Raw genomic sequence first — 18877 nt, 5'->3', positions numbered from 1 at the left:
TTTGTCTCACAGCAAGACAACTAAAATAAGGGTAAGATCACTCTTAGAGACCAAATTCACTACGCCAATGGGAGCAGGTTCAGCTTTCAGAAAAAAAGGACTCTTGGTTCTTGCTGCCCTGCCCCACTTCCTGTGTTCACGATTGAAATCTCTCCCTCCCCCTGGGGGGCTGGGGGGGGGAGTAAATGTTCCCCAGTTCAAACTTGGAAAGGCAACTCTTCACCAACTTCCAGTCTCTGTGGGCGCCATGGCAAGCTCTACTGCCAGCGAGCTCCTTCCCCTGCCCCAAAGTCCTTTCAGCAGAATATGTTCAGAGTGGCCAGAGAGGCGGCCAGCTTGATCCGGGCACTGTTTTTGTGGGCTTCTTTGGAGACTGAGACTCCAAAACACAGGGTCAAGGAAGAAGTTTCGAGTTGCTGTGGGAACTTCTCTGATGTTTGCCGGCCCATCTGAATTGCTTTTGACGCTGCTGGACTGAAGTAAACTAAGCTGAAAGAAAGAGGAGCTGTTAGGAAGAGAGTTTCCTGCGCTGCAGGGGGAGGTGCCCCACACTCGCTATGCCTCCCCGGGTCTTCAGGACCCTCTCCTCTCATACTTGCCCGAGCTAGGAGTGAGGGTGGCTGGGAGGCTGTGACAGTTTCCTTCGGTCCTCCAGCCCACTATGGGGCTGAGTGAGAATTCTGCCTACCAGCTTCTAAAGCTCTTTTCGTTGCAGAGAAGGCGGAGGGCAGAGAGGCAGCGGCTCCACCTTGACACCTGAAGATTTCTGGGACACTCTCCAGACAGGTTCAAGTGCTCAGGTCTCCCTGTTCTTCCATAGTACAAATGAACATAGGATTTCACACTGATTTTCAAGCCGGGTGCTTGGAAGAGGTGGGTCCCCCTGCTCGCCTCCTTCCTGTTCTCCTGTGATAACAAAGAGCAATGGTTAGATGGGCTTGTTCATTATTAAAGCCACAAATGTTACAGAATAGTAACAAAAGAATAAGGGCCTATAATTTTATTTTATCAAAGAGTAGTTCTCAAATGTTAATACCAAGGATTCCTGAGGGCAGTATGCAATATCTCTATTCCTGGGCCAGGGGGCGGGCCTCAGTGGTAAATAACTTATGTAGTATGCCCAAGGTCCTGCTTTTGAGCCTCAGAAATGCAGACAGACAGACAGGCAGGCAGGCAGGCAGGCAGGCAGACAGACAGACAGACAGACAGACAGACACACACACACACACACACACACACACACATTTCCCTGTCTAGGCCCCCATCAAAAGTCCTGATACGGTAATCTGTGAGCATATTCACACTGTTTTGCATACTCCAGTCATACCTAGCTATGGCAGATAAGATTTATTCTCCTAGAACTGATCAGTGCTGACAGATTTGTTTACATAGAAAGAGGTTCTCTATGTATGCATTTAAGAAGGGAAAGGGAGGGGAATCATACTACATGGTTTCCCTACAATGTAGGGGACATCCTTTACAGGTTGGCATGCGGGTTTGCTGCACCCTACATAAGGTGCCACAATCTCTCCTGTGAACAGTTGTGGTTTGAACAGTGGTGTCTCTGATTGCCCATCTCCTGTGCGGTGTCACGAGCGCCCACACAGGACAGGAAAAGCCGCAGCAAGCTCTTGGTATCCATCCTTTGGATGTCATCAGGTCAGCTGATTTCGAGCACTGCTTCCATTGCCACTAAGACAGAAACAGAGTGGAAGCCTTTACCATATGGAGTTCACGGGTGAGGGACAGGGATAGAGTGTACCCAAAGTCACCCCCTCCCAGAGGCTTCCTCCCTTCCTTCTGATAGCCCATTCAACTGTGACCCCATCAGTACACTGATCTATTGTTGAAGGTAAGACCATCATGACTAGTTGTCAATAGCACACCTGGAGACTAAGCCGTCAGCACTGAGCCTTTGTGGGGAACACCTCATGCCTAATCCATAGCAAGCATCTGACAGAAGTCAGGATAAGATAAGGTAAGACCCCTGATGTTGAGCTGCCAGCCTAGTGGGTGAGCCTGTGGGTCTGCACCCACGTTGGGCTATGACAAAAGCCTTAGTTGGAGCAACAGAATTGTGATTGCACAGAGAAAACGACACCTCGCCTTCAGGTTTCTTGCCTAACTGTCCTTGGCCATCTGTTGTCCTGGTCCTGCAACCAGGACTTTCTAGAACAGGAGTGGACAGAAGGAATAGTCCCATGGCCAGTATGGGGACTCTCAGAGCCACTCTTTCTAGAACGGACTGAGATGAGGGCTTCTGTCTTTTCTGTACATCAGTAGAAGCTTTCAGAGTCCCTACTTAGGGCCTTTAGAGTATCAGCTGTCAGAAGGCAATAAGGTCAGTTTTGATGGACCACCAAACCCCCCTAAGACATCCCCAATTCCTTCTCTGTACAATAAGATGAAGGACGCAGGCATAGCAATAGTGGTTTGACAAGTCTTTGGTTTTGATTTTTAAATGAGATTGCATGTGGCCCAAGCTGGCCTTGAACTGGCTATGGTGCTGAGGATGGTCTTGAACTGCTGATCGTCTCGGATTACAGGTATGAACCACCATACCCAGTTTTATGCAGTGCTGGAGACAGGCCCCAAGGTTTCCTTATGCTAGGCAAGCAAGCGTTCTACAGCTGAGATACAACCCTGGCCCTTACAGGACTTCTGTCGTTCTCCTGTTCAGTGGGGAGAGTTGAGTAAAATGGAGCAGCCAGGGTGGGAAGCTGGGGGAGGCCACCATTCTAGGAATTTCCAGAAAGGCAGACTGGGGAGCAATAGGCACAGAATACTACACATTGTTCCTAGAACATGGTCTCATGTCCGAGAATGTGCAACTCTAAGTTTCTGTGGCTTCAGAATGGTCCACTCCAAATACCCTCCCGAGGCTCCCCTCTCCAGGCCCTTCCACCATTTTCCTCCTTCCCTGTGGCAGCTCTGCTGGGCTTCCTCTACCATTCCCAGGTCATTCCCACACCAGAGCCTGGACACTAGCTGTGCTCACCCTAAAACATCTGTCCCACATAAGCAATGACCAACTCCTTGTGAGTCAGCCTCAGCTGTGCCCACCCTTCCCAAGCTTCCAGTCACTGCCCTGTCCTCACTCAGCCTTTCTACAGCCATACATCACTGGGTGACATTTTCTTGTATGTATCTTTATCTACTGTCTCTCTCTCTCTCTCTCTCTCTCTCTCTCTCTCTCTCTCTCTCTCTCACACACACACACACACACACACACACACACACACACACACTGAATGTGGATTCCCTGAGGACTGGGGTTATATCTGTCTCTCCTTTCCATCATATATATGTGCTCACTTAGATCATACCAAGAAAAAAATATATATATAATATATAATATATATATGTGATGTTGACTAAATGAACAGATCCTATGGCCAAAAAGAACCCCCAAACTGTATGTGGAATGTATCTGCTTACCTGTGATGTGCATCCTGGGCCTCATTGCTCTTGGCCAATCAAAGTTCCATGAGAAAGTAAACTGGGGTACAGACCTAGACTCACTGGCAGGTGCTGATTTCCTCAGTCGGGGGCGGGGGCGGGGGCGGGGGCGGGGGATAATGCCAAAAGCCAGAATAGACCCAAGGCTTGAGTGGAAACGAGCTCGGAGGTGCAGAGGAGGCCTTCGATCTACGAGCACCTAGATTATCTTTGGGGTTCAACCCATGTCCTCAGCTTTTATTTGCACGAATTCTCATTGTGGCCAGGCACAAGCATGCATGTCAGGGCCCTGCCTTTAGCGCATGACAGTTCTCTGCAGGCTGTGTTAGTGAACGCCATGTCCCTGAGGTCACACACAGCCACACTTTTACCCTCAGTTGACAGACAGGAAAGCCAAAGCACAGAAAGGACTGGGGTCAGAGTAGGGTGGGCTGGGTGCAAACTCCACCTGCTGCCCTTCTCCTGTCTACAGCCTGCTGGTTCTTCTGTGAAGTTCCAGGTATGAAGCTAATTATGTGAAGTTAGTTAGTTATAGTTAGTTAGTTAGTTGGTTGGTTAGTTAGTTAGTTAGTTAGTTAGTTAGTTAGACTGTCTCTGTGTAGACCTAGCTGTCCTGGAACTCGCTCTATAGACCAGGCTGGCCTTGAACACAGAGACCTGCTTTTGAATCCACCTGCTTTTGCCTTCCAAATGCTGGGATTAAAATGTGTGCCACCACTGCCCAACACATTTATAGATGACCACTTCATTTCACAATGTTTCTTACACCTATGCCTGGAGGATCGCCAAGAACTGACTCAAGCTATAGTTCTCTCCCTGCTAGTATCTAAGAGCCAAGTTCTAAAGATTCCATCACTGCAGCAGGAAGCATGGTCTCCCACTCCCTCTGGGGAAGTGCTGGAATCCCCTCCCATACAAACAAGGGAAATTCCTCCCCAGAAGCCAGGAACAAAGCTTGGCAGGATTCTTATGCCTCACCAGTCTGACAAAACATGTATTTATTTGTGCCTCTCAATCAGGGTGGCTTGGACATGGTGTTCTGAGTCTCGGACATGGCCACTCACCAAGTGAAATAACGGTTTCTATAGCAACAGTTCTTTTTTATTGATATCAGAATAAATGGGAGTGCAAAAGTGCCTCCCATCTTGGGGGTTTAAGGCCCGCCCTTTGGGGGCGGCTGCCTCAGCCATCTAGGACCTGCTTAGCACTCTCTAAGTCTGAGACCTGCAGAGGAGCTAGCAGCCGGGGCACTACAGAGGAGCTCACAGCCCAGGACCTGCAGAGAAGTAAGGCTCGGATCTGTTCTGCTTCACATCTACGCTGTGATCCATGCTGTTAGGCTGAGCGTGTTCCAGGAGAAAGTGGAGGAAAGGAGAATGACTAAGAGCATCAGAGAAAGCTGTCTCAGCAACTGAACCCTTCAAAGTGTGGGTACTGGGACCCTGCCTCACCAAGGTGAGATGATGCAGAGATATAAAGTGGGGGTGGGGAATATGGGGTTCAGTAGGCTCTCAGTTACAGCTCTGTAGCCTGGTTGACCGTTTGCTTGGAAATACTCAGAGGAATGTAACACCTGCTACAGCCTCTCTTAAATCCATTATCACACAGCAGGGGTATGTAGGGTCAGCTAGAAGGGCTCGCTTAATAGTGAACAGACAGACAAAATCAACACAGTCCAGGTTCTGTATGTAGCGAGAAAAGCACGGAACTTGGGTTTGGGCACCAGAGCTCAGCTCAGAGTCTGGCTCCCTCATACACGGGCTCTGAGAGCTGGAGAAATCAGATGGCTTCTCTGAGGTTTGCTTCTAAGAAGGGGTTGCCCGCCTTCTCAGTTTATTTCGAGTTTTGTGAATCAGGGGTTAGTTAGACCGGTAGCACAGGCTATGGGCGATTCCCACCTTGCGGATGGACTTCGCTTCATCATGTGATACACAGCCAGTCTGCAACTAGAGAAATCAGGGAATAGAGGATTGCCTGTCACTAGGAAGCTGCTATAAGTAGGATGGTCTCTAAATTTGAGACAGGTCCCACACATAGGTTTCTGGGCAGCTGGGATCCTGATAGCTTTCCTAGCATGAAGTGTAGTAACCCCTGCTGTGATTTTCCCTGAGCCAGCTGCCAGGTGGCAGCGGGTCACAAGGGACAGCAATATGGTAATGTGCTCATGGGGCTTCCTACTCAACAGCATGGCACAACCCCCAGCCTTGCTAAGGACCCTATATGCCTCACCCTTCAAACCAACCCTTCTCGCTGGTTAGACGGTTCCAGGGGACCAAGACAAAGAGTTGAGGAAGCTAGTCTGGAGGAGTCTGGAGCCCTCTTGCCCAAATGGACAGGTAGCTCCAAGACGAAGAAGAAGGCTGGCCTGAGTCTGTAGGGAGACCCTGTATGTTCTCAGGTTGCTGGCCAGTGAGCTACAGAAGCATACCACCCGCAGGGAGGAAAGGGCAAGCAGGACATGTGGCTGCCAGCTTGGCACTTTTCTGACTGGTCCTCCTCCTCTTGCCAGTGCTTCTCAAAGCCTCCCTGCTGGGTCTGCTGGTGCTGAACCAGAAAGGTTTGGAGGGCCAGGGGGTTGAAGTCTGGCCACAGGCGACAGGGAAGGCTGCTTTGAGCAGCAGGCCAGTGTTTGCATTGCTCACTGGCAGATGCTCTGGCCTTCATGTTCTCAGTCATCAAAGGGGACCAACTGCCTCGTCCGTAGGGTTTCTTGAATATACGGAAAGAGCAAAGGGCTATAAATTGGTTCTATTGAGTCAAAAACATGCCGTTCCTGGGAGACAGTGTTGAGGTAGAAGGGGTCCTAGGTTTGGAGTCCAACGATTCTGGCTTTGCTAAGTATTCAACATTGACCTTAGCTTAATAAGCTCTGATTTCCTCAACTGTAAAATGAGTTGTCTTCAAGATAATCATGAGATTCAGACCAAGTCCCATGCTCACTGCAAAACGCACAGGATAGGAGGCTAACAGTTTGCCTAGATGGGGCTTACTTGCCAAGGTAGTATATAAAGCACAGTGTGCACAGCATCATCTCACCTTCTAATGACCTTGGGGAGGTGAAGGTTGCCATGACCTCCACCGGTCAGAGGCTGAGAGAGTGTGAGCTGTTTGCCCCAGGTCACGCAAACTACAATTACGTGTTACAATTGTTTCTTTTGCTTTATCCACTGGACACTTTACTGGACCCAGTGTCGTTTGCTGTGACCAATGCATCAGAAACACAATAAGAACATTGAAGATAGAGGGAACGCAGTCAGAAGGGCCATGAAGACCATAGGCAAAGCTAAGGATTCAGCCCAGTTGGTCAAGAACCTACCTAGCATGCACAAAGTCCTGAAACTAACCACTGATATCTCAGAAACGGGACATGTAGCTATACCTATAATGTTAGCCCTTGGGAGGTGGAAGCAGGGCAATCAAGAGTTCAAGAGTCATCCTTGGCTACGTAGCAAGTTTGAAGCCAACCTGGGATGTGTGAAACACTGCCAAAAAGAGGCAGAGGAGGTGAGGGAACCTCGGGCAGTAGCCAGGGTCCCACGGCTGTTCTCAGTATAAACTTGACCCTGCAGCAAGAGCATCATTCTCCTCTGACTCTCTCCTTACTGCCCAGGATGGGACCAGGGATTGGTCCGACCAGGGTCAACTGTTCCAACCAGGTTGTGCACACCCAGAACCAGACTCGGTCTTTAGGAAGGAGCTGTGGGATCTTTTGGGTCACCAGCAGAACCTGGGGAAAATGAGACTCTCTTCTAAACTCTTATTCCCGAGATCTTCCCACCCCCTTAGTGACATGCAGGCCACTCATTGAGTCAACACCTTCTGACCCCAGAGCTCCATGCCCCATAGGAGCTCCTCAGTCTTCAAATGCCATGATTCTCTGGAGAAGGATGTCTGCGTTAAAGACCTAAGAAGTAAGCTCTCAACTAGACCTGCTTGTGGTGACTGGCCAGCCACAGCCAGCTTGAGTTACTCAGCCAGAGCAACTCAAGCTTGAATACTTCCTGCCCCACCCTTCTTCCTGCTTTACAAAGACAGCTGACTACTGACTGAATCACCCAGGAATTTTCAAATCTCTCAAAGACTGCACCCCTAATCCAATTGAATTGGAATTCTTTTTTTTTTTTTTAAGATGTATTTATTTATTTTATGTAAGTACACTGTAGCTGTCTTCAGACACCCCAGCAGAGGGCATCAGTTCTCATCACGAATGGTTGTGAGCCACCATGTGGTTGCTGGGATTTGAACTCAGGACCTTCAGAAGAGTAGTCAGTGCTCATCACCCCTGAGCCATCTCTCCAACCCCCAAATTGGCATGAGGAACCCGACATGTAGCCAAGGTTAGTATCCAATGACTTAACCAATTTCTCCTGCAATTCTAGGCCACTATTTATAGTTTAATCTTCGGGAGTTGAGGCCTGAGAATGCAACTCACAAGCTACATTGCTGTCTGTGGCAGCCTTGGGAACCAGCACAAAACCTTCAACTTAGAGCTAGCCATTTGCCAAGAGCCTTGCAAGCGTCATCAGACTCCTGTAGAGAAACCGTCAGTGGTGTGGGCAAGCATCATCAGACTCACTCCTGTACAGAAATCTTCAGTGGTATGAGGACAGAGCTAAAATCCAAATCCAGATGTGAACATCAAATACTTCCCAGTCTCCCTTAAAGCTATAAGCCACATAACTCCTCTTTTACCAGCCTTCCCTCTCCCTTGCCAGCTTCTTTCTTTCAGGGCTGCTCTTTCTGATGCTCGATTTGTTACATCATCGTGACCATACCCTCAATGGTGTTAGGTTGCTTGGAACCCCAGCAGCTCTGGGAGTAATCCCAGATTTCTACCTCAGAAGCCCCACCTGACCTCCCCGATAATCCATCTTTTTTTTCTGCTCTGAAGTTATGCAGTGCCTGGTCAAATGCCAAGATTAGAGGGTTCCTAGGCAACCAGGGCTGCCCCCTGCAGGGAGGCAGGTTGTGATCACACAGCTCCAAATCCTCCCTTGAACAGTATCTTCATGACAGGACCTACACAAGGGTCTTCCCACAGAAGCCTCATCTACCACAGTAAAAGGCTAGAAGGCTCACTTTGCAGTTCTGAGGGCTCCCGTGAGCCCTGTACACACACACACACACATACACACACACACACACACACACACACACACTGGAGTTCAGCTCTCAGAGAGGCAGCGGCTTCCCCAGCTCCAGCTGCCCTCTCAGAGACTCCTGCCTCGTCATACATCATAGATTTAATTTAAGAGTGAAGGCTTCAGAGAGATCCTTAAGCCAGGGCTGGCCACTGATGGACCTGGTGTGGAGGTGACCCCATGTGCAGGGACCAGGACAAAATGGGGAACTCCTCTCCAACATGTGTGAGATATTTCAAGACAGTGACAACAGAAGGTTTAAACCAGAGGAGCCTTGCATTCCCAGAGTCACCCTGGAAATCACAACTTCCTGAAGGGGTGGCCTGGTGGGTGAAGGAGGTCAGTGGGGCCAATCAGAGGTTTCTCTGGAATGTAACAGAAGGACTACCAGGCAAACAGAAGCAGCATACTGTAAGTGAAGGAAATAAAAATTCCTTAGGCCGGCTGGCCATTTCCCCTACATGGCAGCCGGCATGACCTTTTAGAAATCCAATCTGCCTCGCCTTTTCCTGGACCTGAAGCCAACTGTTCACCCTCCCTGTGAACACCCCTCCACCAGAGCCTGCCACTCTGGGCACAGTGTGCCTTTGTGTTCCCAGAACAGACCCAGCTTGTTCAAGGTGTGGGAGCCAGACAGCTGTTCCGTAGGCCTAGAGCAGCTTCCTTCCCTCTCAATGACCAGATATTGAGCCCACTCCTCAGAGAGGTTCTCCCCAGCACCTGGCTGAACTTGGTCCTTTATACAGGTCTGTCTGAGCCATTTGTAATCTTTAGGGCAGGGCTCCCCACTTGCTCGGCTCTCCTCTGTGTACCTAGTGCTACCACAAGACCTGGCAACTGACAGGAATATAAGCATCATACACTTTCTCAGTGGCCATTCCTATCATGTAGTAGCTCTTAATTCTGTGCATTTATTCTGGCCATACAACTGAATCTCTCTTCTACTGTTTTGCTGGATATATAGGTATGTCTTTTTAAAGAATTATTATTAAATAATTATAATACTATATTTTATTATTATTTTATATAACTCCCCAAAAGTTATGCAACTTGTTTCTGTTTGCAGTCTTAGCATGTTGGCAATACACAGTGAGCTCTTGTAAAGATGGTGTGTCTGATGTACTCTGCCCTGGAAGGCTTGGGGCCCAGAAGAGGTGAGGGCACAGTCAGTCAATAGCCAGACATCCAAGGAGATACTCAAGTGTGGCGTGTTAGCAGCTTGGACAAGATGGGAGCTGAGGACATGGAAAGTCTACAGAGAATTTGTTTAAAGATCAGGGAATTGATTAACAGAGTTAATTCATTAACAGGGATCTTAAGGATACAATTTGCATCAAGACATTCTGATATATTGGCTCCTGGAAGACATGACCCTATCAACTAAAATACTATGCTCTCTCCATGGGCAGGAAGGGAGATGGTAATTTTCTAACGTTCCCATTTTCTAGAAGTCTGGGGATGTCGCTCAGTTGGTAGAGTGCTTGTCCAGGACACATGGAGCCCTGGATTTGATTCCAAGCACTGATTAAAACCAAGTACAGGGGCATAGGCCCGGACCAAGTTCAAGGTCATTCTCAGCTACAGAGCAATGTTGAGTTCAGCCTAGGTTACACAAGATCCTATCTCAAAAGCAAATAAATAACCAGGGTGTCTCACAACCATTTTCTTAGAACCAAAACATTTAGATATAACCTGAAAAGAAACCAACTCATGAGAAAGATAGAGAGAAAGGAAATGATTAAAGTCCTCATTTCCAAAGTGCTTCTGAGAATGCTATTTCAATAAAAAGCAGATGTTAGCATATACACGCACAGGTCCAAGCTAGATGGGGTGCTGGTGTGAGAGGGTGGATATGGACTCAAGCTCTCGGCCCTAATCAAAAAGCCTGTTTCAAGTGACAGCTGGTTGCAAAAGAAAAATGATTCCCCAGTGGGATCTCCTGGGTATATGAAGCACACTTAAGGGAGGCCCCAGACCAGCAAGCAGTACATGGCCAACTGAAGGCTGGGCAAAGCCAAATGAGTGCCCTCTTTCTCTCTCTCTCTCTCTCTCTCTCTCTCTCTCTCTCTCTCTCTCTCTCTCTGTGTGTGTGTGTGTGTGTGTGTGTGTCTCACTGGTCTTTAGCTCCTATATTGTGGTTTCTGATTCTGTGTTTTTATGGGTTTTAACTTGTGTGTATGCATGTCTGTGAACATATGTGCTTTTTTTTTTCTTTGCTTTAATTCTGATTTAGTTGGATTCTTCGCTTTTTAATTTGCCCATTTGTGTTTTAAAGAGATAGAGAAAGAAGGGATGAAGGTGGGTGGATGGGAAGGTGGGGAGAAGAGGGAGAGGGAAACTGTGATCAGAATATATTATACGGAAAAAATGGTTTCAATTTTTACAAAAAAAGCAGAGATTCTTATGCTTCACCTGGCTACCACCAAAATCCCTTTGAATGATTAATAGTTTTCCATTGCTGGGACTAGAGGTGGAAGCACAAGAACTATGAATTGATAGTCATCTTCAACTATGTAAGAAGTGTAAGGCCCACCTAGGTTGAGAGACAGAGAATGTGGAATCTCAGTGTGTGAGGTAGGGACATGCTACCTCCATTGCCACATGGAATCCACCTTAGACCTCTGGTTCTCCAAGATCAAAACCTCAAAAGTGTTATCCCCAATCACAAATTACCAACCAACATCACTGAGTGCTCGCTGCCTATTACCCCAAATACTACCTATGTTCACCACCCAGAAAAGGCTTAACCCTACCAGCCAGGCCGGCTGACATGCGCTGTCAGTCCTGCTAGCACCGGTTAGTCCTGCTAGCACCGGTCAGTCCTGCTAGCACCGGTCAGTCCTGCTAGCACCAGTCAGTCCTGCTAGCACCGGTTAGTCGCTAGCACTGGTCAGTCCTGCTAGCACCGGTTAGTCCTGCTAGCACCGGTCAGTCCTGCTAGCACTACGGAGGTGGACAGTGTCAGAAAGGGAGTTAGGGTGCTTCTGAAAGCCCAGCCTAGGAGGGAGGCAGAATCTGCCCTAACACTTTCTGTAATTACTCTAAACTGCTAATCACTAATCGCTCATGGCTAACAGCCAGGCAGCGACTGTCCCCCCCCCCCACTTGTTTTTATAGAACTCTCCTCTCTCCTCCTCTGCTCCCCTCCCCGCTTTCATTTCCTCTCCTCCCCTCCCCTCCTCTCCTGTCCCTTCCCTCCCTCTGTGGCAGAGAAGCCTTTCTGCCTAAATCTAAAGTACATTGACAAATATCCAGGCACTTGGTAGAAGTGGGACCCATGAGTGTGGCAGGCAAGACAGTAGCCCTGTTTGTTACAGGGACACAACAGCATTTCACATACTACTCTCTGGTGTGGAGAATAGGGAACTACATCTCTGCCATGACATCAGAACTATGGCTAAGGAGTTGGACAATAAAAGATGATGTTTTCTTCTATCATAGCATTTATCCAGGCTGTCTTTAACTGCTACAGATTGTGCACGTGTGTGTGTGCGCGCGCACACACACACACACACACACACACACAAACACACACACAATTTACTCCTTTTCCTTTTCTTATGCAAGTTTGTTGAAAAGCAGAAACTCAAGCGCAGTCCTCTTTGCTGTTTGGGATTTTTTTCTTCTGTCAGTGTCTTGTCTTAGCAAGGGTTACTATTGCTGTGATGGAACACCAGGATCAAAAGCAACTTGGGGAGGATAGGTTTATTTGCCTGATTCTTCCACATCACTAGTTATCATCAAATGAAATCAGAACAAAAACTCAAACCAAGCTGGAACCTGAAGGCAGGAGCCAACGCAGAGGCCATGGACAGGTGTGGCATGCTAGCTTATTCTTCATGGCTTGCTCACAGGATGCTTTTCTTATAGCACCCAAGACCACCAGACCAGGGACGGCACCACCCACAGTGGGCACCTTTCACATTAGCACTAATTAAGAAAATGCCCTACAGGCCTGCCTCCAGCCTGTTCTCATGAAGGCATTTTCTTCAATTAAGGTCCCCCCTTAGATGACTCTAGCTGCTTATGTCATGTTGATACAAAACTATCAAGCACAGCCAGTGACTATATAGTTATATGCACTCGTGTGTGTGTGTGTGTGTGTGTGTGTGTGTGTGTGTGTGTGAGAGAGAGAGAGAGAGAGAGAGAGAGAGAGAGAGAGAGAAGGTACGCTTGTGTGCATAGCCACATGAAGGCCAGAGGTCATCCTTGGATGCAATTCCTCAAGCACTGTCTATGTTGCATCTTAGGACAGGATCTTCCACTACGACATGAAGTTAGTTCACTGATTAGGATAATAGAGTGGCTGGTGAGCTCCCCATGTCTCTACCTCATGGTGCTAGAGTTACCAGCACACAGCAACATGCCAGGCTTTTCCCTGGGTGCTGGGAATCTAACTCAGGTCGTTATGTTCACATTACAGACTTTTTCCTGATTGAAACATCTTCCCCAGTCCCAAGACAGCTACTGTGAGCCTTGGTCTCTATTCACTTCTGAACCCCACCTCCCAGAGGAACATCATCTCCAATAATCACAACAGGCTTTTTACCCTGGTGGAGTGACTGTTTCCCACAATAGAGAGGCAGAAAGTGAGACTTGCATTATCAGGTCGCTTACCCAAATTGCTCAGAAGCTACTGTCTAAACAGTGTGAGAAAGCCCCCACTAAGCTGTGCCCCAAAGGGTGGGCTGGAATGTGGGGTGGGAAGTAACGTTACTTCACATCACTACAGCATCCATGTACTCAGAGATCCAGAGGGAGCGGGCTGACATCGAGGGACTCATGGCCCGGCCAGAGTACAGAGAGTGGAATTCAGAGCTCATCAAACCCAAGAAGCTGCTGAACCCTGTGAAGGCTTCTCGGAGCCATCAGGAGCTGCACCGTGAGCTGCTTATGAACCACAAAAGGTAGGGTGGCACCGAGCTGGCTGGTCCAGCAATATCCTGCACAGGCCTGCTGGACTTAGGGAAATGCGTCTTAGGGGGACTGGCCTAGCCATTGCCTGGAGCCCCAACAGGGTCACCAGAAGAAACTGTGTGAACCTGAAAACCCTATCCACTTGCTTGTGCTTAGATGCCACATAGATTTACTAAATACCTTACTAAATACCTATTGTGTGCAGGGCACCATGCCCACACCTAAGATACAAAAGATGGAGACCCAGTTCCTGCCCTCCCCAGGGGAAATGAAAGTTGCTGGAGGCTTTAAGTGAATGTGGGACCCCAGAGGGGCTACTGGGATAGAGGGACTATCTATACGACGTCATGGAAGAGAGGATATCTAGAAGGCCTAAATCAGGGGCAAGAGCCAACCCTGGTGGGAGATGGGTCGTGTTGGCAGAGAAAGCTGGAGAGCACATAGAAGTGATTTGAACCAAGGAGAACCCAGCTCTTACTGCCCCCATGTGGGTAAACAGAGACATCTGGGTTCTTGTGTCCTGGGAGGGCTGGCTGGGGACACGGACAGTGGCAGAGATGAGGTGCATTACGGGAGAGGAAAGCACTCTCCAAAATGGGCATGGGCGGCAAGCTCAATATTTCATAGATATTGAAACATAGGTTTCAGGTAGTGATGGCTCTTTCTCAGCCATGCCCTCCCTCTGTTGGGATAGAGCATGGCAGTAAAACACAAGAGTCAAGGAGGAAACTGGGCTATGGCACGTCTGTGATCAGCAATCCCAGGATGTCAAGGGTAGGAGAGGGTGGCTGAAGGGCCCTTGTGAGGAGAGCCGAAGCTGGCAGAAGAGGCAGAAGCCGGTGGTACCTTCATGGCGCCCTCTGCCGGCTGGTTGTTGTATTGGAGCTGGACGTGATTTCCATTCTAAGTCATGCTCCCTTGCACATGGAGCTGATTGTGGGTTTGTTTTCTATTAATATTACAACATTGTAATGTACTCAGTTGTTCTTGCGATAGTCATTCATTTCAGTATCAAAAGTACCACCACGATGAAAAACAGCTTCAGGCAAACTAAAATATTTGCAATATAAATAAATTATAATGAAAATTACATATACAGTATGAAATATTCTTATATTCATGTACCTTAGTGTACCAGGAAAGGGGAAGCAAAATGAGTGGGATTCATATGCAAATGGGAAAATGTGAATGCTAGAAACACTTTAAAGTTCGTTACATGTGACTGGTAATCAAGGAAACAGGAAAACCAGGCATTGTTTTTTGTCTCCAAGACTTAAAAAAGTTGGCTTGTAAAATGAGGATAAATAGATATCTTTATAAGGAAATTAAATCCCATGAGATTTTACGAGAGCGAAGGCCAGCATTTCCGTCATCAGAAGCTCTAGTAAAATATCCAGCAACCACGGGATACCTGGTTTCTGTCTGCAGCCTGGTCTGAAATTCTCACTCACCTGGTGTACCTGCACCTGCCCTGCTGTGTCGTGGGAGGGGCGGGAGGCTCTCTGCCTTTCTATACAGCATGGGGCAGTGAGATCGCCCCCTTCCGGTGTTTCCCAAACGCTCTAAGAGATAATACAGGGAGTGGTGTCCCAGGCTAGGAAAGTCTCCTCACTGTTCCCCTTACCCGCAGGGGCCTGGGTATGGACAGCAAGCCTGAGCTGCAGCGGGTCCTAGAGCACCGTCGCAGGAATCAGCTGATCAAAAAGAAGGAGGAGGAGCTGGAGGCCAAGCGGATGCAGTGCCCCTTCAAGCAGGAGCTGCTGAGAAGGCAGCAGAGACTGAACCAGGTGGGTAGGAGGCATCCAGCTTCAGTCTGAGCCTCCTCCAAGGGGAAGGTCAACGTGGGGTCAAGAATCTACCTCTGCCCTGCCCGCTGTGTGACTCTGGTCCAGTGGCATCCCTTCTCTGACCCTCCGCTTTCCTGTAAGGTCTATATCCTGGAAGATAGCTCTGTGGATCATCCCTGCCCTGGGAGCAGGTGGCGCTTCCATTTCATGGGTGTGAGGGTCTGAGGCCAGAGGAAGAAGTGATTTGAACCAAGGAGAACCCAGCTCTTACTGCCCCCATGTGGGTAAACAGAGACATCTGGGTTCTTGTGTCCTGGGAGGGCTGGCTGGGGACACGGACAGTGGCAGAGATGAGGTGCATTACGGGAGAGGAAAGCACTCTCCAAAATGGGCATGGGCTGCAAGCTCAAAACCCAGGGCTGCCAGCAGCCTGACCCTTGAGAGGTCATTTGCACATCACCCCTCCCCCATATTTGGAGATGGGGGAATTTCCTCTTGGACATTTGATAATGTTTCCTGAAGTTAGGGTAGGGTTTTTTGTTGTTGTTTATGTTAATCTTTATGACTCTCTTTCAAGTGTCTACTCGCCTGTTACATACCCCAGCTTCGGGATGGTTTGTAAAACCCACCCCAGGCTTTCCCCATTGACAGGACCCTTGGTCCAACACCATGGCTTTTGAGAATAGAAACTCTTACCCGCACCCCCGGAACCAACCCTGCCAAATTCACTCCTTGTGTTTCTCCGCTCCAGCTGGAAAACCCACCACAGAGAGACGAGGACCACGCCCCCGAGTTCATCAAAGTCCGGGAAAACCTGCGCAGAATCACCACACTGACCAGCGAGGAGAGAGCTCTGTAGAGCTGCCTCCACCCAGCTCCTGCCACTCAATCTGGCCCAGCCCTCCTCCAGCCGGTCAGAACCTGAGGACCATAGCCACAATGCTGCCAGGCACACCTGAAAGACCAGCTACCCCTGGGAAGCAGGAGACCCCCACACACATCCCCACAGGAAGGTCCGTGGACTTTTCCTTTTGAGCACCTAGCCTTCCTGCACCAGAGAGGAAGCCACTGCCAGGAAAACCCTCCAAAGGTGCCATCCCTGAGCTGACTCACTGAGATTTCCCTAGCAGAAGCGAGGAAGAGGGCCAGGTGTCCCTCCATTCTGCCTCAGTTGCCCAAGCCCAATAAGGCCTATTTCTTGGAGCATCTCAGCTCCTAGTGTTGGGAACAGCTCAACTCTGGCTCAGGCTGAGGCCAAGGACACCTGTTTTAGTAATCACAGGGCAAGCAAAGAAGGCACCAGATGTTTGTAGCAAGGAAGGGCATGGGAGGCGACAGCAGGCAGGGCCAGGTAGGAAGGGTCCCAAGTAAAGCAGCATTAGATCTTGCCAGCTTGCCTCATGGTTTGGCTTTTAATGCTCCTCCCCACTGCCCGCCCTAAATTACTAACTACACCTCACCTCAGAGCTCTGGCTTCCAGCCTAGAACAGCACAGTGCCAAGTTTACTATGTACACAAATCAGAGAGTCTTGTGAACAGTCCCTGGAAGCTACATGTCTATCACACTCCCGGAGGTGGTCCTGGACGTGGGTTTGAACATATAACTAGGCTGACGCGCCCAAGAGTGGTATATTAGAAATAGCCAACTCTCTTGGCTCCCTGGCCTGGAGGTTCCCAGTGCCTCCTCTGAAGCCCCCAAATTCTTCATTCACTATCCATAGTGTTCCCACCACACACACACACACACACACACACACACGCAGAAACCCTTGGCCTGGTCAGGGAATTATAACCGCCAATCTTCATTTCTTACTGGTATAAAAATACTATCATACAATTCTAGCCAAAAAGAAGGGGGTAAGAACCTTAGCTTTCTACAGCTTTTTGGAAAGCAACTATACAATGATTTCCTCTGGAACAATATATATGCTATTTTGAAGACCCCACTGCCATGGTGATGGCATAAACTCTTAGGTCAATATTGCCAGCGCTGTCACCTGAGACCCTGCCCCTCCCTCCCCTCAGTCTGGGTCCTCCCCACCCATTCTTCTTCCTAAAAAACCCCTTTCTCTGTGACACCCGAATACTTGAATCTTTTTGCTCCTATGCCATTTTTGAAGATCTACAGAGTAAGCCGGGCCAGACTCCTTTCCCCTGAAGAATGAAATCCACGACTCACCTTTGCAGATGGGATGAGTACTTCCAGACAAGCAGAAGTTCTCACGCCCCAGAGCACAGATTTCCCTGCTGGGGCACCAGTGGCTCTGCCTCCCGGAAATGATGGTGGGATGGCCAGCAGGTTCTGACAGGGAATGGAAATTTATCTCTTCCTTAGGGATGCTGCCTGCATGAATGTGCAACACACAAACACCGTGTGTGTGTGTGTGTGTGTGTGTGTGTGTGTGTGTGTGTGTGGTGTGTTCTAACTCTAAAGTTCTAAAGCAGTGCTTCTCAACTTTCCTAATGCTGCAACCCCTTAACATAGTTTCTCGTGTTGTGGTAACTCCCTCAACCATAAATTATTTTCATTGCTTTTTCATAACTAATTTTATAACTATTAAACATCATAATGTAAATATCTGATATGCAGGATATCTGGTGTGTGGCCCCCCCCCGATGAAGGGGGTCACAACCCACAGGTTGAGAAACACTGGTTTAAATATAGTGAACCTGTCTTAAGTATCTGCTGGTGAGGTTTTATGATAAAGATGTGTGTTTCTTAAATAGAGGGTTGGGGGTTGTCACCTTACAGGTACATGTGCTGTTCTGGCATGTAGTGAGGAGCAGGACAGGACATCTGGGATAGAGTAGGACTGCCCAAAGGACTTAGCAGTCCCCAGAGAAATGGCAAATCATGGAGAGACCTCAACGCAGGTAATCCAGAGGAACCATAGTAGCTCCCTTGATACTCTGTGACCCTGTTAGTCCCAATTCCATCTCTCTCCCTGCTTCCCACCAGAGATTGTAAACCTAGCCTCCTCTGCAGGTTTGGGTGAGCATGTGACTAGGTATGGCCAATGAAATTGAAGTGGAAGTCTACAGGAGCTACTAGAAAAGCCCATGCCTTTTCTGAGAGCTTTGCTTTGCCTCTTCCTTCTTGATTGAGGATGCAATGCCGGGACCATCAGGAACCATGGTTTACCTAAAGAAAAGGCCAAAAGATCCATAAACCCTGTGATCATCTGACCAAGCCAATGCCAACAGCTCCCCATCTCCAAAACCCTTGTAAATAAAAATAAATTCCTGTTTGGTAAAGCCACTGTAAGTCCATTTCTTACCTTTCCCAACTGACACAAAAGGCCAGCCTTGCCTGCCCACCCAGAAACCCCTGTACGTGATGCAAAAGAGCTGAATCCCTGTTTTCCAACAAAAACCTGCCAGGACAGGCTCGTCACTTCAGGGCCTTAACTCTCTTCTGAACACCCTCTAATGTCGTCTACCTGACTCCGGCCAGTGAACTGGAACTCACCGCTGATCCAGGTGCCAGGAAGCATGCTGCGTGTTGCCGGGAAAGATGCTGCCTTTCCCCGGATCACTGCTGAGGCTTCATCCCCATTGCTGCCTTTGCCCATG

General features: G+C 48.7%; 1 protein-coding gene across 2 annotated transcripts; it reads left to right on the top strand.

Annotated features, from left to right (window-relative positions):
• Positions 1-4518: 4518 nt before the first annotated feature.
• On the top strand, positions 4519-17732 carry Fam107a (family with sequence similarity 107 member A). 2 transcript variants are annotated; one of them, XM_029541789.1, is made up of 4 exons: positions 4519-4745; positions 13333-13507; positions 15148-15304; positions 16056-17732. In XM_029541789.1, exons 2-4 carry the CDS (start codon positions 13338-13340, stop codon positions 16161-16163), a joined length of 435 nt encoding a protein of 144 aa, XP_029397649.1. In that variant the 5' UTR covers positions 4519-4745; positions 13333-13337; the 3' UTR covers positions 16164-17732. The 2 variants fall into 2 exon arrangements, with proteins under 2 accessions (XP_029397649.1, XP_029397648.1); XM_029541788.1 differs by having other exon boundaries at positions 4527-4914.
• Positions 17733-18877: the final 1145 nt, after the last annotated feature.

This window comes from Mus pahari, chromosome 8, assembly GCF_900095145.1.
Source record: "Mus pahari chromosome 8, PAHARI_EIJ_v1.1, whole genome shotgun sequence".
Classification (NCBI taxonomy): domain Eukaryota; kingdom Metazoa; phylum Chordata; class Mammalia; order Rodentia; family Muridae; genus Mus; species Mus pahari.
This window is presented reverse-complemented; position numbering and strand designations above follow the sequence as displayed.

Coding starts and splice junctions, on each gene's coding strand:
- Fam107a (XM_029541789.1), top strand. CDS start 13,338: ATGTACTCAGAGATCCAGAGGGAGCGGGCTGACATCGAGGGACTCATG. Junction 13,508..15,147: donor CTGCTTATGAACCACAAAAG/GTAGGGTGGCAC, acceptor CCTTACCCGCAG/GGGCCTGGGTATGGACAGCA. Junction 15,305..16,055: donor GGCAGCAGAGACTGAACCAG/GTGGGTAGGAGG, acceptor TCTCCGCTCCAG/CTGGAAAACCCACCACAGAG.